Source organism: Anolis carolinensis, unplaced genomic scaffold (genome assembly GCF_035594765.1).
Source record: "Anolis carolinensis isolate JA03-04 unplaced genomic scaffold, rAnoCar3.1.pri scaffold_8, whole genome shotgun sequence".
Classification (NCBI taxonomy): Eukaryota; Metazoa; Chordata; class Lepidosauria; order Squamata; family Dactyloidae; genus Anolis; species Anolis carolinensis.
Window position 1 is genome coordinate 15,164,095 of NW_026943819.1, and position 18,996 is coordinate 15,183,090.

Consider the following 18,996-nt stretch of genomic DNA (forward strand, 5'->3'; position numbering starts at 1 on the left):
TTTTCAGATGGAGTGGTCTAAGACCAAATGTTTTCCTTGAAACAAAACTCATCCCTTTTCAATGTACAGAGGTGAACTGCACAAATAGTTGAATTTTATTTCCATAACAGTGACTGGACAGTATTTTCCATTCCCATAACGTAACCACAAAGGCAGTTGTCTCTCTAATGGTAGGATCCATTCTGTAGTTTTAAGAGAGATTAGCACAGTAGTTCTCAACCTGTGGGTCCCCAGATGTTTTGGCCTACAACTCCTAGAAATCCCAGCCAGTTTACCAGCTGTTAGGATTTCTGGGTGTTGAAGGCCAAAACATCTGGGGACCCACAGTTTGAGAACCACTGGATTAGCAGGTGCTCAGTAGATGAAGCTGTCAGATATAGTGTACCTTGAGCAGTAGTTATTTTATTTACCTTTTATTTTTATTTCTCCCCAAGGAGCTCAAGGCCTCTTTGAAAAGTATTGCTGAAGTATTTCAAAGTATTGCAGAAGGTCAACCCACTGAGTCTCATAGCGGAAGGAGTTGTTGAACTCAGTTCTCCAGTTAAAGCCTACTGCTGTACCACTACACTGCACTAGCTCTTGTGCGTTAATCGGGAGAACCTGTTATTAATGTTATCCTGACTCAGTGCTAATGTTGAAGTAAAATCCAAAGACAATTTAATCAGCTTATCTACATGGAATGAAAGCACATGTCATGTTGTCCTCTATCTCAAGCAGCAAAGTGTCTGTTTGGTGGCCCTGATCAGTTACCCAAGTAAGAATGATACCAAGAAAAGAATGTAAAATGATATAGTCATGTATAAGATTTGTAAGTGGTGTGCTGTGCCCTATAATCTCTGCTGCTGTAACACACAACTTTAGCGTTGCATCTCAGCTCACTCTCTAGGTGGCTGCTGAGCATTCACAGTCAGTGGGCCCTACTATCAGGCAGGCTGAGGCAGTTATCCAAGGCAACAGAGTCTGTGTATAATAAAGGGCAGCAAATTGCCTATAATTTAATTTGTTCGTATTGTATTTGACAGCCAGGGATGAGGAGGAGAGGTTGTCAGAGTTCTGTCTCCCTGGATAAAATAATCTCCCTATTATGTACTTTGGTTCCATCTGGGTTGTTATAGATGAGGATCAGCCCCTCAGTGGCCAAACGCTGCTCGAGGCTGATCTGTGGCAATGTAGGGCAAGGTACCTTAATGCACCCTTGCCCTTGTTGTTTACTTGTTCAGTCGCTTCTGACTCTTCGTGACCTCATGGACCAACCCACGCCAGAGCTCCCAGTCGCCTGTCGCCTCCCCCAGTTCCTTCAAGGTCAAGCCAGTCCCTTCAAGGATACCGTTCTTCCATCTCACCTTTGGTCAGCCTCTCTTCCTTTTTCCTTCCATTTCCACAGCATCATGATCTTCTCTAAGATTTGCTGTCTTCTCATTATGTGGCCAAAATATTTCATCTTTGCCTCTAATATCCTTCCCTCCAGTGAGCAGCCGGGCATTATTTCCTGGAGGATGGACTGGTTGGACCTTCTTGCGGTCCAAGGCACTCTCAGGATTTTCCTCCAACACCACAGTTCAAAAGCATCTATCTTCCTTCGCTCAGCCTTCCTTATGGTCCAGCTCTCGCATCCATAAGTTACTATGGGGAATACCATTGCTTTAACTATGCGGACCTTTGTTGCCAGTGTGATGTCTCTGCTTTTCACTATTTTATCGAGGTTGGCCATTGCTCTCCTCCCAAGAAGGAAACATCTTCTGCATCTGCAGTGATCTTCGCGCCTAGAAATATAAAGCCTGTCACTGCCTCCATGTTTTCTTCCTCTGTTTGCCAGTTATCAATCAGTCTGGTTGCCATAATCTTGGTTTTCTTGACGTTTAACTGCAACCCAACTTTTGCACTTTCTTCTTTCACCTTGTTGATAAGGCTCCTCAGCTCCTCCTCACTTTTGGCCATCAGAGTGGTATCATCTGCATACTTAAGGTTTTTAATGTTTCTTCCAGCAATTTTAACTCTGGCCTTGGATTCCTCAAGCCCCGCATGTCACATGATGTATTCTGCGTACAAGTTGAATAGGGAGGGTGAAAGTATACAGCCCTGCCACACTCCTTTCCCAATCTTGAACCAGTCTGTTGTTCCATGGTCTGTTCTTACTGTGGCTACTTGGTCTTTATACAGATTTCTCAGGAGACAGACAAGGTGACTTGGTATCCCCATACCACTAAGAATATGCCACAGTTTATTATGATCCACACAGTTGAAGGCTTTAGAATAGTCAATAAAGCAGAAATAGATGTTTTTCTGAAACTTCTTAGCTTCTTCCATTATCCAACGGATATTGGCAATTTGGTCTCTCATTTCCCTGCCTTTTCTAAACCCAGCTTGGACATCTGGCAACTCTCGCTCCATGTATTGCTGGAGTCTGCCTTGCAGGATCTTGAGCATTACCTTACTGGCATGGGAAATAAGTGCCACTATACGGAAGTTTGAGCATTCTTTAGCATTTCCCTTTTTGGGTATGGGGATATAAATTGATTTTTTCCAATCTGATGGCCTTGCCCCACATTACCCAAAGTTGGGAGATACTCCAAATTCTGCCTCAGAGTTATGGTCAGTGGAGACAGTTGGGCTCATTCCCAAGTGGAACCATCCACCTCATGGAACCATATTCCCACTGCCATCGCATGTTCTGTTATCTGGGGATATGGGATGGCAACTCTCCCCCCCCCCCCCCCCAAATGCCTAGGCAGTCTCTTCATTGTTATCTGTTGCTTGCCTACTGTAAGGATAAAGTCTACTTTATCATAAGTCAAGAGTTTATTTAATGTGGGAGACTTATGGATCTTCTATATTACTCAGACATACTTTTAAAGGCCTGTTTCACAATGTCTCTGAAAGAAACTAAGTAACAGGCACAAATTAAATTGCATTATTATACTGTTAAAACATGCCTGAATAAATGTCAGAAAAATACTTGCAGCTTGTTAAAATACATTGTTATTGTTTAGTAAAAACACAGCTGTTTTCTAGAGCAGTCTTGTGTGTCTAAGGAGATTGTTGAGCAACAAAGCTCTGTTCTTTTTGCAATAGCTGTGAACTATGTCTTTGCTTTATTTTAAAAATTGAGTTGAAGTCAGATGTCGTGGAAGAAAGTCACTAACAACAGCACTACAAATCTGAACTTGAAATCAATGTTTTCTGGACTACAGCTCCCAGAAGTAGCTGGTCAGCAATCATACAATCGAGATGAATCTGGGTGTTGTAGCCCAAATTCTAGAGGCAAACGTCAGGAGAGAATACTTCCAGAACATGGCCATACAGCCCGGAAAACATACAACAACCCTGAAAACTATATAGTTCAGCATTTCACTTATGAGTGGCTGGTTTGAGAAATAGGATACTGTACTAAGATGGGCATTTAATTCAATTCAGGAAGCCTCGCCTTGTCTTCTTAGTTTGCAACCTAATTTCCTCCCAGCTGTTTTACTAGAGTGTGGCTCAGGAATGGATTTACAGACAGACAGATGCTTCCGATTCATCAAAAACTGGGTTGCTCTGAGTTTTCTGGGCTGTATGGCCATGTTCCAGAAGCATGCCTGTCATAGATGTGGGTGAAATGTCAGGAGAGAATGCTTCTGGAACATGGCCATACAGCCTGGAAAACTCACAGCAACACAGTGATTCAAGCCATGAAAGCTTTCAACAACACATTGGTAAAAACTGCTTAAAGATCCATCCCTCTAGAATTTTAGGGCAAAGTAATTATATGAAGGACAAGAGTCCAGCATGATCTAAGATACTTTCCAGTCTCAGATCGATGGAAAATGATGTTCCATACATGGAAGCACATTGAACTGAAAGTTGAATCCTTTTTCACCATTGGCCATGGGATAGCTGCTTCCACCAGACCTGGATACAGCAGGTTAGGTGAGAGTATTTAGGTGAATCTGTGCATTTGTGCATACAGAACAGATATCTAGGAGCGAAGAGTGGGAATGGGATAAATGAGAAATGACTGGCAATCCACTGCCTCCAAGTATCTACAAACTAAGGCTGTGTCCTCAATCTGTCTCATGGTGGAGAGAGGTCACAATTTGATGTATCAAGTTGGGAGGAAATTAGAGAGAAAAAAGGAGATAGTTCAAACCTATGACCCACCCAGGACAAGTTCCATGTGCCTCATGCGTGTGCATGGGCGCTACTAAGATTTATTTATTTATTTATTTATTTATTTCGTGTCAAAAGCATTGCATAACAAATACATTTTAAAACGATGGAAAAAAAAGGAAATCACAAGCAACTAAATAGTTTTAGACCAAACTAAACGATTATGCTACTAAGATGACATTTTACATACTTTAACAACAAGGCAGAGGAGGAGAATAATAATAATATTTTTATCTGTGTTCTTTTCTGTCCCTTTCCAGTTCGCCTCCATGACAGCATATCAGAGGAAGGCTTCCACTACCTCGTCTTTGATTTGTAAGTATATCAGTATATCCTCCGGGTTTTTGCACTTGGTGCTGTTTCCCTGCAGGTCAAACAAACTCCTTCTGAAAGGAAACTGGAACTCCCTTGTTTTAAAATATGTTCCCAAGGGCTTCCCTAGAAGAGCACTGTACAGCCATTCTCTTGCCACCCTTTGGTTATTCTTTTCAGGCTCCCTAATGCGGAAATGTGGTGAGTTGCCAGGACAGTTAAACAGGTGGTGGGATCGTTGTCAATAAGAGGGGAAGAAGGTTGCAGCAGCTGCTCTTCCATTGGCATGAAGGGATGGGTCGGGAGGAGCAGGGGAAAGATAAAGATGGCGGTGACTCAGTGCCCCTGACATGTTATGTCCAGTGTTGCTAAACAGCTGTTTAGCCACCAATAGGCCTGCTGTGAACCATAGAGGACTCCAAGCCTCAGTGGGCTCAAGGGCTCCAGACAGCGATCCCAGTTTGTCCCTCTCTCCCTTCCTTGGGTTGGGATGGCTGTAGGCCATGCCTTGTGCCGACCGCCTTTTGCAAAGCGTCTGGGGGCTTGCGGAGACATTGTGTGCTTTGCTCGACTGCCTCTCACTTCATTCTACATATAGAAGTCGGTGATCTCATCTCTCCTCCTCTCTGACAGCTCCAGTTAAGCAGCGTGCTATATTTAGCTCTCCTCTGAGTCACTACAGCTCCTGCTTCGCTTTTGCTGGAGTCACACAGACCTTGGCATGTCCCTAGCTTGCAGCAGGAGCATTGAGAGCAACATGCAAGGCTTTGCCCCCAGGCCACATGGCAAAGGACTCCCGTGATGCCAGCTGTGGATTGAGCCAAGTACTACATACATGTTGCCACACCTTGGCACGTGTGGATAGATCATGGTGGGGGACTGATGCATGCTAAATGCACAGCTATCTTCATTCTGTCATTGTTGTCTGGACAGTACGTTAGCTATCTTCCCTGCATCTTTTTCTGTTCAATTTTTAATGGTCTTATGTGTCACAAAAGACATTGAATGTTTGCCTTGTGTCTGTGTTTGCTGGAATCTGCCCTGAGTCTCCTCGGGGAGATAGGATGGAATACACATTTATTATTATTAATTATTATTATTATTATTTACCACATTTGTAGCCCGCCTTTCTCTACCCCGAAGGGGACTCAAGGCGGCTTACACAGGCACTTGTTCAGTACCTACAAGACACATATCCATCATACAGTTAAAATATAAAAAATTAAGATGGCGAAGTGTGGCACAGTGTGTTAAAGCACTGAGTTGCTGAACTTGCAGACCGAAAGGTCACAGGTTCAAATCCCAGGAGCGGAGTGAGCACCCACTGTTAGTCCCAGCTTCTGCCAACCTAGCAGTTCGAAAACATACCAATATGAGTAAATCAATAGGTACCGCTTCAGCGAAAAGGTAACGGAGCTCCATACAGTCATGCCGGCCACATGACCTTGGAGGTGTCTACGGACAACGCCGGCTCTTCAGCTTAGAAATGGAGATGAGCACCAACCCCCAGAGTCAGACATGACTGGACTTAACGTCAGGGGAAACCTTTACCTTTACCTAATAACAATAAAAACCTGACAGTCATTTTAAATCACGCCGTCCGAGAGACATAGTCTAAACTGTTCCATGGCACATGTAATTATTGCACTACGTACTTAACCAGAGCCAGGACTTCACAAATAAATTATATTTTATAATATAAAATCATCCTTAAGTTCATCTGATATTTTGGGAAAATTCGTAATTCGTTATTAGATCATTGTTGTTTCCAACACTAGTTTAACTTGTTGAAAATGAAGCACATGTTTAAGCTGACCGCTTTGTTTTCCTAGCTAGCCAAAATCCAGAAATCCAGCATATCTGTTTATTAATATAGTGCAGCCTTCCATTTTGTTAGATGGCTTCTCAAGTTATTATTATCACAGACCTGTTCCTGCCGGTTGTAGCTGTGTCAAAATCATAATATTGGAAAGGATTCTATAAATGCATCTGCTTATGATAAACTAACGGCAGGATCGCTTCCTTACGAAGAGAAACCTTTCTCATTTGTTTCAAGAATAGTTTGTCACTGACTCTTCCCATGACTTAAAATCAGAATGGGGAGCGACAGTACATAAATAAAGAACAACATTCAGAAGACAGGAATTCCAGACAAAAACAATCAGGGACAGGTAACACATCCCAACAAAGGATTCAGGAAGCAGCCAGGCTAGTAACCAGCTGCAATAAATCATGAGTTCAAAGCCCGGGTCGGGTTAAGCCCCCGACCATTAAATAGCCCGGCTTGCTGTTGACCTATGTAGCCCCAAAGACAGTTGCATTTGTCAAGTAGGGAAATTTAGGTACGCTTTATGCGGGAGGCTAATTTAACTAATTTACATCACCATAAAACTGCCAGAAAAACACAAGGAAAGGAATGAGGAAGTACAGCCACTAGTGGATGGTGAAGCAACAGCTCCCATTGTGGCCGGAATCGTGAAGCTGGAAAAATGTTAAATGCCTCTGTGTCTGTCTATACTGTATGTTGTTTGTCTGTTGGCATTGAATGTTTGCCTTATATGTGTTCATTGTAATCCGTCCTGAGTCCCCTTCGGGGGTGAGAAGGACAGAATATAAATACTGTAAACAAATAAATAAATAAATACGGCTCGGAAAACTCACAACAACCCAGAATGGGGAGCATATCTTAATGCTTTATTTCATTCAAACGTGCAGTGTCAAAGTTAAACGCAGAAAGTAAAAATTAAGAGAGAGAGGTTTTCAATTACTTTAGGAGTTTTGTTTTGTAAACTAATCATTGCAGATATTTTTGGTGCAGGGAAAGTGAAATGGAAAGAGATGCCTGTCACAAAAGCAGCCGTAACAACATTTTCTCTGCAAATCCATGGAGCTATTCTCTTTTGGGTGTCAGAAGGGAGGCCATGAAAGTGCTTCATAATCAAGCAGCCAAACAGCAAGTGGCTTGGATGGAAGAAGGGCTCCAGTTGCAGGCATTCCAACTCCAGCCCTGTGCGAGTGGAAGGGAGAGCACAAGATGTAGTGCTGCAGTGACAGTGTGGAAAAGAAATGGGGAACAGCTTAGGAAAGGCAGGCAAAGCAATTTACCCTGTGATTTGGATCTCATGCTCTTTATTTGCGGCTGCCAGACTGGTAGCAGCCCATTCAGTGACTAATTTCTAAGATTTCTTATCCTAAATTTGGTTATTTATTTATTGGATGTATAACCCACCCAGGATTCAGTGATGTAGGTACTTGCCGTGGTGCCCAGCTTCCTACTGTAACTGCATTTTCCTTTGCTACTTACGACTTCAAATGTTCACTTAGTGATACCGTGTTTCCCCGAAAATAAGACAGTGTCTTATATTAATTTTTGCTCCCAAAGATGCTCTAGGTCTTATTTTCAGGGGATGTCTTATTTTTCCATGAAGAAGAATTTACATTTATTGTTGAACCAAAAAATGAACATTTATTATATACTGTACAGTAGTTGTCATCATAAACCAGCATAACCAGACAAAGTGTGAATCCTATCAAGATTTTCTTGTTACTACCAATATTTCCATGTACAACACTTTATGGTACGTACATTTACCGATCCTATATGCTCTGGTGTTCTGTTCGGTGGGCATGCTTCCAAACAAAAACTTTGCTAAGTCTTACTTTTGGGGGAGGCCTTATATTTAGCAATTCAGCAAAACCTCTACTAGGTTTTATTTTCTGGGGCTGTCTTATTTTAGGGGAAACAGGGTAGTTGCTCAGCTTCTAAAGTTTTTTTTTTTCATGACAGTCGTTTCTGATGTGAGATAATTGGCTGTCTGCAAGGACGTTGCCCAGGAGACGCTTTGATGTTTGATGTCTTGCCATCCTGTGGGATGCTTCTCTCATGTCCCCGCATGGGGAGCTAGAGCTGACAGACAGGAGCTTACCCCACTCTCTGGATACAAACCGCCAACCTTTTGGTCAGAAATTCAGCTGGCTCAAGGCCCAAAGTGCAACCGGGGGCTCTAATAAACTGCTAATATTGGAGAAGAGCAGATCATAAAGGTCTTTCTGGAATGCTGTGACTTTGGACTACAACTCCCAAAATCTCCCAAGGATATAGGCCTTCCTTGGTGAGGGTTGGAGGGAGTGGAACAATGGCTTCAAACTACAGGAAAGGAGATTCCACCTAAACATCAGGAAGAACTTCCTCACTGTGAGGGTTGTTCGGCAGTGGAACTCTCTCCCCCAGACTGTGGTGGAGGCTCCTTCTTTGGAGGCTTTTAAGCAGAAGCTGGATGGCCATCTGTTGGGTGTGCTTTGAATGAGATTTTCCTGCTTCTTGCAGGGGGTTGGATTGGATGGCCTGTGAGTAATGTTATGTTGTAATTACTGTATTTACAAATTTAGCACCAAAATATCACGATATATTGAAAACATTGACTACAAAAATGGCTTGGATTATCCAAAAGCTTGGATAAGCAAGGCTTGGATAAGTGAGACTCTACTGTGTGTATGTATGTGTGTGTGTATGTATATATATATATATCACTTATCCAACATTCTGGATTATCCAACGCATTTTTGTAGTCAATGTTTTCAATACATCATGATATTTTGGTGCTAAATTCATAAATACAGTAATTACTACATAGCATTACTGCATATTGAACTACTTTTTCTGTCAAATTTGTTGTTAAACATGATGTTTTGGTACTTAATTTGTAAAATCATAACCTAATTTGATGTGTAATAGGCTTTTCCTTAATCCCTCTTTATTATCCAACACATTCGCTTATCCAACATTCTGCCGGCCCGTTTATGTTGGATAAGTGAGACTCTACTGTGTATATATATATATATATATATATAGAGAGAGAGAGAGGGAGAGAGAGCGGGCGCATTGGATGGCATATAGAAGCGTTACCACCTCTGTGGTGTTTGTTTTGCTGTCTGTGCCCCTGTTCAGAAAATTTCACCTCCCTTTCTGTCCCTGTGATGATAATTGGATTTTTGAAAAATCTGGCTTGTTGTGAAAACAAGGGCTGGTGAGAAAGCTTCAGTGGAGACATCTTTTCCCCATGATAATAACTCTTCCAGGAGCGAATTTTCCTTCCTGGGGGTAGATCTGTCATGTCCTGTTACCTTAACGATGATACAAGCTATGATGTTTGTACCTTGGGGACTGCCTGTACAAACGTTACCCTTTGTGGAGAGGGATTGATGGTTAGAAATGCATCTATTTTAGAAAATGGGATACCAAAAAAGTAGAACTTGGATTTTTCAGGAACAGCTGGGCTGCAGCACCCTCAAGAGGACACTGTGGGCAAATGTCAAACTTTTGTTGAACTCTGGACTGTGTTGTGTTGCAGGGTCACAGGCGGTGAACTCTTTGAAGACATTGTTGCCAGAGAATACTACAGTGAAGCCGATGCAAGGTGAGTGGTAACTCCATCTTTATCTGACCTCCGCCATCCTTCTTCCTTCTTCCCCACCCCTTCTTTCTGTTCCCTGATCCCATGCCAGCTTGTACCTGTGCAACATTAACTCATCCATGACCAGGGGCAAAGGGTTGGACTCCAAATATCACAAAGGCTTACAGCGATGTTTGTAAGCCCTTTGGCACCAGTGGTTGCCATAATGTACCCCACTGCCACATGCAGTGCTTTAGGACTTTTCTCTCTGATTCTCAGATTGCTTCAGAGATTAGGGCTCATGCTCCTTTGGTAGCCGCAATGAAGTTGACATTTGACAGATTGCATCTTATCTCATTGTGTTGCTGAAGGGGTTGAAAAGATGCTCTCCCCACTGTACACAAGGTACACGAGCTCTATTCTCTCACTGCATCTGCTTATCTGAAGTCAATCCCTCTCAAAATAGATGGCCACCACAAGTCCTTTATACCAAATAAAAATGTGGCAGGCAGGAGAGATTTGGTCAAGAGTTGGCTGACTGAAGCACATTTTTATATCCTTGAGGTTGAGCAAGTTAAGATTCAAATGGGCTGAAGTTAGTGCTTTCATTCTTCGGCTCTTTGAATGTGATTAAACTACATGTAGATTTGACTAGATTATATGAACATGGATGCTTTCATAGTTGGGACTGAGCGTAAAAAGCGGAAGTTGGTGCAAGCAGTAGAAAATGGACAGAATAAGGCTTCTAGATAAGAATGTGTGAATAGTTGGTGAGGAGAAGAGGGTTGTAGGGTTGTCCGTGCCAAAGTTGCAAATTAGAGCAGCAAATGTACTGTGTGTGTGTGTGTGTGTATATATATATATATATATATATAGAGAGAGAGAGAGAGAGGAAGAATCCAAGAATGTAATACAGCAGCAGGTGATGATCAGACCAGTTGCAAAAAGGACCCAACCATTTGAATGGTGCGAAGGAGTAAGGATTGTGTTTTGGAATCAAAAAGATACCTACCTTGGCTGCAAAACTAGCAGTGTCATGGCAAGCTAGTGGAGTTGCAACTGCATTAGTCAAGAAAAGTGCTCAGACTACTTTTTGTGCTGATGAAGCAGTTGTGCGTCATATAGATTTGCTTTCCGCACTGCCTGAGGAGCGAAGGAACTGAAAGCAAGAGGTCTGCTGGCATCAGAGGACATTTTGGGTGTCTACCTAATTTATAGTTCCCAGAATTGTGAAAATAGCCCTGGAGGAGTGACAGTAATATATTCCTATACTATAAGAATCACTCCAGATTCTGATGTCCTAGGGCAAGTCCCTGAACCTTATGACTGTTGATGGCATTATGTAGGCAATAAATAAGAACCTTGGTAGTGAATCACATGTCCTCTAAATGAAATTAAGTGTTTACTGTATAGTCACACTCAGTGCAGAAGTGGCTCTGTACTGAATGCAGCTTTCTTCTGTAATGAGTGTAGCTATCTAGTTTGCACTGGAGCTGACAACTGGTTCCTTCTAAAAAAAACCTCATGAGACAAACAGAGCTCTAGCTGACAAGAAAGCATTCATTTCATTTAGTACAGTGGTTCCCAAACTTTGAGCCTCCAGGTGTTTTGGACGTCAACTCCCAGAAATCCCAGCCAGTTTACCAGCTGTTAGGAACTGTGGGAGCTGAAGTCCAAAACATCTGGAGGCCCAAAGGTTGGGAGCCACCAATTTAGTAGAAGCAGAGAAAAGAGAAAGAGCAGAGAAAATATTGATGGGAGAGGTGTGTCTCTACTGAATGACTGGAGATCTCAGTGCCAAAACCAGAAACTGGCAGGTACATCTTATGATGTAGTATATCCAAACACAGGTTTACATTGGTCATGTGACCATGGCCAAACTGAAATGTACAAAGAAAGCCATATGTCACTGTGTTGTCACTGCAAACTTTGCCCATCGGGCACTGCGATCTGTTCTTGTCCCTGTGGGGCTGATAATTCCTTTCTTCCCTAAACCTTCAAGTTCCCTGTTGACCTATGATGGACCCATGAATCTCATAGGGTTTTCTTTAACCTTGGCGGGGGGGGGGGGGGGGGGAGAGAGAGAATGCCAACTTTTGTAGAATGATGCATGCTTTCAGAGATGGAAGACTCATTCCAAAGGTTAAGGGCATAATAAAGGAAGAGATTTGGAAGGGAACTGTGGTAGAGTAGTGCAAGGGACAGCCTTGTTGCCACAAGGCTAATAAAAAACATTTGTCAATGAGGCTATTTCTCCCCAGATAATTTTACAGAGGCACTGCAGGAGGGCATACACTTTATGCACTGGCTACAGAACTTACATCAGGGCAAGGATTTGCATTAAATCAATTACATTAAAAACTACACTTACTAGTTATTAGGACTACAGGGTGCAGGAGACCATGGTTTGGATTTTGCCTTGGTTTCTTGGGTTTGCATTTGCGTCTAGCCCACTGATGTGCCCCTTACTGTTTTGAACCTATAAGGTGTTACTTGGCTTCTTACTGTTTATTATAAGTTTACATTTCTGCTTTATTATTTATTTATTTATTTGCTACATTTATATCCCGCTCTTCTCACCCCGAAGGGTATTCAGAGCGGCTTACAAATCAAATGAACATACAATATATTACTAGCATAGAACAATATAAGCATTAAATTACTATATTGTACTATATCATTTGCTTTAATTTATGAGGTTCACATGGATGTTAGTTGCAAGAAGAATAGAGGGAATATGTATGGTTTCCTTTGCCTCCGGGATTCAGATCAGCTCATCAAGCATCTATCACTGTGGATAAAATATCCCCAGTGTTTTGGATGCTTATCTTCATCTCCCTGGCATAGGAGCCATACTCCTTTACCTGCATCTGGCTCTTATTTTGTAGGATATTGGCCTACCTTTCCTATGCTGCCATAGGAATACAGGTTCTTGTATTTCTTTTAGTGCAGTTTCATTGATAACCCTTGGCTGGTGAGGCTTGGAAGGGGGAAACCAAGTATAGTCAAGGTATTGCCAAGAAAAAATCCACCTGGCTTCCCTAGTATGTGGGAGAAAGAGAACATCAAGCATCCCTATGGCTAGCATAATGCAGTTTGAATCCAGGTATATAGACTACAGGAGTTGCGGTGGTGCAGCGGATTAAACTGCTAAGCTGCAGAACTTGCTGACTGGAAGGTTGGCAGTTCAAATCCGGAGAACGGGGTGAGCTCTTGTTGTTAGCCCCAGCTTCTGTCAACCTAGAAGTTCGAAAACCGCTTTGGTGGGTTCTTCTCTTGCAGTGCTAGCGTTTGTCAGACTTTTCTATATTTGATTTTTAGCTTCTAAGTCACTGTAAGAGTAGTTACCATAATAAGATAAGCAACAATAGTGACTCTTTTCTTTTGTGGTTTTCAGTCCAATCCTGACAATATATTTATTTAGAAATATGGCCCCCTGATAACAGTAATCTCATGCATATGCCCAAAGGATTTCTGCAGAAAATCTAGATGAATATTTAATTATTGATTTCCATTAGCTAGCTGAGTTTGCAGCAGCAGACAATGGTCTCAAATATATAATTGGAGCAGGTAAAAAATGGGAGGTTCAATCAACATAGCATTAATGCAGGGATAGCTTAAAACATTTTAAAGGGGGTTCAGATGGTTTTTCCAACCCCCCACCTTTCACACAAAGTCCATAAGCATGGCCATTGTGTGGAACATGTAAAATGAAACATGCATTTAACATTAAAAACCTAAACAGATTAAAAACTGTTCATGCAAGGTCTTTCTCTTTCTCTCTAAGCCTTTCTGCGAATTTTGGCTGCCAATCTATGGCAATCAGTGGCAATTTTCCTTTTTGCAAGACAGCTTTTTTCTGATATATTCAAACCTTTCCTGAACAAAGCCAAGAGCATTTTTTCTGACTATCAGATGGTTTCAAAAGATTAACTCAAGTGGTAAAGTGACCATTTGAGTCATAGTTATAAAAAAAAAACCCCAAAAACCCAAGTCTTTCTCATTTTGGATACCCAAGGAAGCAATTGTTAGGAATCTTAATTGCAGGCTCAGCATTAACTCTGTCAGATCAAGAAAGAATCCCATCCTCTTTATTGATAGTTTCATAAGTAGAATCTCATTCTTTAAAATTCATGGAATGTGGTTTCCAAATACAGCCCTTCCTATTTGTAATGTAGTGAATTGCTTGTGTGCAAAAATAAGACTGTATGTTTATCAGACCCCCAAATGTGGTGAGTTTGCACCAAGCCAGTTTTGGGGAGGAGATTCTTGTTCTTGTGAATATTAGCAGTTTGTGAAGTCAGAACCTAGTTCTGTGAATCAGCATAGTTCCAGTGCCGTTGTTTGAAGTTCTGCCTTGAAGTAGCTTCCTTAGTGGAGCGTTAATAAAGGCTTGACTAAAAAATATATTCTTCTTACTATTGGACATAACCTATTGGAAAATAACTGCAACATAATCTAATTGAAAAGGTAAAAATGATGCCACATCCATTTGGCAAATGTGAATCTCCATGAACATGTGGAGACCACCATTTGAAACCACTAGTCAAGAGAAGCATGACCTTGTTAGAAGTCAACTCTTTGAACAAGTGGCATTCACAAACATTTATGTAATGGCACATTGGTAACTCAGTTGTTATACTGAAAAACCATATATATGAACTGCCACTACAAAAATATATTTGGTTAGCAGAAGATGGTTGTTTCTTTAAAGTTGAAACTGTAGTTGTATTTGCCCAAAACATATACACTCTCTTTAAAACCTTTTAGTTTGAAATATGCACTCAGAGATAAAAAACCAAACTCTTCCTTGAAGAATAACATATCTTGTTTACTCATAAACATCTTGTATTAATTTACCATACAGGCACATTTATTATTAAAGTTCAGTTACAGATAGGATGTAGTTTCTCTGTATTGAGTACACAGGGTATCATTCCTAATCAATAGTCCAGTCTTTAAGTACACTTGTACTTACTGAAGTCCATAAACATACTTCTATATTGAAGTTCAAACAGCAACATGCATGCATCCACCTCCACTGAGGTCTGATGCAAAAACATACGTCTGATTTCATTGAAGACCAAAAGATACTGAATACAAAATGGAGTCCTGAGTCTGAACATGCTCAGTACAATCACATGTCTATAACCCCTCCCACACCAAAGAGGTAAGTCAAACTGGCAAATCAACATACAACAGAATCCAGGTTAGCAAATATATACACTAACAAATAAATGGTGAGAGGCTTGGGAGTTTGCTATTTCTAAAACTTACATCTCTTCTTTCATTATATTGAGGTATTTTCAAAATATATTTTGAGAAATTGTTTTTAATCCCAGATTACATGCTCATTCACTGGTTGAAATCCCCGCCCCCCCCTCCGGCTGCTGTACATTTTTGCACCTGGCTATGTATTTCCTAACTCGACAGATATGATGTTTGAAGCATTTTAAATAATTTGCACACGTCAGTGAAGTCCAGTGGCTTTTAAAAGGGAGCCAGGTCAGGCAGTAAGCAAAGTGTGGGTGGGACCAACAGGTGGGGAAGGTGCTTGAAGATTAGTTTGGCCCATCAAACCGATTCCTGGGTACAGTGTCCCGACAATAGCTTGGAAGATCAAGCTGCAGGAGCAATAGACAGAAACAGGGCCAGTGCGATTTCATTGGTTTGGTGATGCTCCTGAAGTATCCGAATAGCTGGCAAACTGGCTGGGATTTCTGGGAGTAGTAGGCCAAAACATCTGAGTACCCACAGGTTGAGAACCACTGACCTAGCTCCACTTCCAAACCATGACTCACAGGCAAGCAAAGGAAGTTATACAGACCAGCAATGGAAAATTCAAAGGATTTTAATGGAGGTCCGCCAGTACAGACTTAACTTTAAGGCCAGTTTGTGGAGCCAGATTGAATCAAATAGATGAAGATGACATACATCTTCCAAGGGATAGATAAACAATAAAAGGAACTGTAAACCAATTAGAATTCTGAAGTGTCAATGTGCTTTGTGCTTTTGAAGATGTGAAGTTCCCCTTAGGATAGTGCAGTGTTTTATGTTACAAATAAACAGACTGCGTAATTTTATAGTTTTTAGCATTTGACATAACTAGTTATCTCTACTTAAATAAAGCTCAGAATTGGTTTGCGGGAATTAGAATAGCAGACTTGGAAGTTGTGTGAGGAAATGGAATGGAAAAAGGCTCAGTCAGAGCAGATCAGGGTTTGTATGATTCCGAATAGCTCCTTGGTCTGAGTTTGCTGAACGGAGGGAGTATCTGATGAGGTGCTGGAGATGAGGACAGCAAGGATTATGTTGACAGAAGCCGTGAGCAGGATCCTGCTTTCATGAGTGGGATGGACTGAAAAGACTTTAGGGTCATGTCTATGTAGCAGTATTTTAGAGGATGACATGAGCTGTTTTCAGAAATTATTTATGCAGAGTGACCTCTCCCATGCTGGATCCCATGTCTAGTAGAAGCTACCTTCAATATGTAGTTTCTACTAATTGTTTCTTCAGCTTAGTTTGAGGGTTTACATCTTTCCTTAAGATATATTCCCTAAGATGTATATGCATGCTTGGTATTTACTAACAAGCCTGATAAAAGAGAGATAGCTATAAGAATAGCCAAGAATTTCCTGGCTGATGTACGTACATGTTAGATAGCTGCCTATGTGCAAGTGCTGCTCATGCATCATCCATATTTACAAATAGTATTACCCTATTGTCAAATTGTGCCCATGTCAAATACATGTTGTATCATCTGTACCTCCCATTTGCTTAAAAGGGGATTTCCCCCTTTGCCCCTTTTAGTCGCTGTTGAGTTGTCCCTCAATACAGGTCTGTTTCTCGTTCTCTTTCTCTGGCCTTATTTGCTCCAATTTGTCACCCCCAAAGGACGGGAGGGAGGGGCCCCTATTTTCAGACCCTGAATGCACAGCTTCTGGTGCCATTAACAGCCATCTGCGCACACCTTTGTGATGTCCCCTTGTGGTCTCTGAGCTTTCACAACATTGTTTCTCTCCTTCTCTCGTCCTCCCATATCCACCCTGCCCCTTATCCCTTCCTGTATGTCCATCTGTTTCTGTGGACCGTCCCCTTCCCGTCTCCCCTTTGAAATCTCTGAATTTTGTCTACTGCCATACATTATTTGGTTATTGTCTCTTTTTTTGTCCACCTTGTTCTATAATCTGCCCCATACTTTCTTCTTCCTCCGCCCTTTTTCCCATTTCGTTTATCTCCTTTGTTTTTTTTTTTCATTCCCTGCCTCCTGATCCCCGTTGTCTTACCCCCCATCCCCGACCTGCCTTCTCTCTCCCCTTCTTCCGTTCCCGTTTTGTTTTGCAGTCACTGTATCCATCAGATATTAGAAAGCGTAACTTACATTCACCACTATGCCATTGTGCACAGGGACTTGAAGGTCAGTATATGTATGCCTTTCACCCTCTTAGACGGTCGGGTGGGGAGTGCAGGCGCTGCTATCACAGAACGGACTTGGAGAGGGGTGGCCTCTTGCCCGGCCAGGTTCCTTTTACTTTTGGCAGCCGGGGAGGGAAGTTACTTTCTTCCCAGCGTGAATTTGCATGGCACAATCCTTTTCCTCTGTGCAAAACTCCAGCAAGACCAGGTGGGATAGGCAGGTAGGAGACCTTGGCAGCTTCTACAGAAGGTGACACTGGGACCCAGATGACAATTGTTCGTGTCCATGTCGGGGCTGGGGGGAAGTACACCGGCTTGGTTCTGGTAGCGTTCATCACTCCATCTCTTCAGCCCCGTCCCACTCGTGCTTGTGTGCACATTCTGTCTTTCTCTCTCCTCCCTTCTCCTTCTCCCTTTCTCTGTTTCCTGATCTGCGTCTTTCTTTGTTTAGCATAATCCCCCTTTCCCCACTTTTGCCCTGTTTCCTTTTGGGTCCAATGTATTTATTTGTGCTTTAAAAGTTAGGGGCCATTCAGTCTAGGTGCCAAAAGTAGTGCATGGCCAAATATACAGTGGATGCTGGTTGGGGCATTTAGCTAAGTCCTGGTGATTAAATAGTATCCAGATCGGCATTTCAAAGACAACTCAAAACTCTGAATTTCCGCTACTTGATGGCAGTCAGGATGGTAATCTGGTCTTAGATGGAGCTCATTACAATATTTTGGGAATGTGGCTGCCATTCTCATAACATCTGGGTGCTGATGTCATGCACTGGCCAAGCGTGCTCTTTGCTACAGACCATATGCATGAGCATGAAGGTATTATTTTATTTACTTAGTATGCGCCCTGTATGGTTCACAGTATCGCTATTGCCTAAATATTTAGTGCCTCCCAATTCCTATCTCTATGAACAAATCAGCTTGGCCGTTTGCACAATAGGTGTAGAACTGGACAGTCTAGAGCAAGGGTGGGAAACTACAGTCCATCTGAGAGATATGTGGTCTTCCTAGGGTTGTGGTTAAGGATGTTGGCATAATTGATTTGTTCTAGAAGACAAATGAGAGAAGCAGAGACAGCGATGGCGCTGCCTCAGGAATAATGTGAGTAGAAGCAGTCTGAAGCGAGTGCATTGGGTTTGCAGGAGCTGACGTGGCTTAAGGCAGACTGTGCCCTACTTATTTGGTTTGGTTTTCATAACAGCGATCTAGAGCGGGGGACCTGAAGGGAATTCTGCGAGAGGATAAGAAGTATCAGTGGCTCTTTTGCAGAAGATGCTTCTGCTTGTGACAAGTACCAGTGTTCAGTAGTAGCTCCTCGGGTTTGGCAATATTGGGCAGTTTGGTTTGTGGTAGTGTCGGGAAGATTAGATGTTCGGGAGATAGTCACGCGCCTGGGAATGTCACTCTGAGATCTTCCCTCTCCTTCCCTTTTTCATCACTGTACCGTCTGCAAGTGGAAGGTTTATACTGAAATATATAGAGAATTGTGCTGGCTGTTCTTTTCCGCCCAGGCGTGGGCAGCATTGAGCAGAATACAAAGAAAGGAATATCTTAAGGAATACAAAGAAAAACAAACCCCTTTAATCTACCTTTGTGCTTTGAAGTTTTAATACTTCTAAAGTTTTAGAGCGATTATATGTTACAAAGACATGTGGCATAAAGTTGTGAGTATAAGCATTAGATTTAATTTTAGTTTTTAATTGGACATTGTTCGCCTTTCCTCATTC

At 42.0% G+C, this 18,996-nt stretch overlaps 1 protein-coding gene across 12 annotated transcripts in view; it reads left to right on the plus strand.

The window, feature by feature from the left end:
- camk2b (calcium/calmodulin dependent protein kinase II beta) overlaps positions 1-18,996 on the plus strand; it is a 178,968-nt gene that overhangs the window by 86,953 nt on the left and 73,019 nt on the right. For 10 of the 12 annotated variants that reach the window (XM_062960773.1, XM_062960768.1, XM_008116005.3 and 7 more), the window contains exons 4-5: positions 4,410-4,464; positions 9,813-9,878. In XM_062960773.1, coding sequence (XP_062816843.1) covers positions 4,410-4,464; positions 9,813-9,878 — 121 coding nt within the window. Of the gene's footprint in view, positions 1-4,409; positions 4,465-9,812; positions 9,879-17,198; positions 17,272-18,996 lie in introns of all 12 variants that reach the window. The other 2 variants (XM_062960769.1, XM_008116015.3) reach the window with 1 other exon arrangement.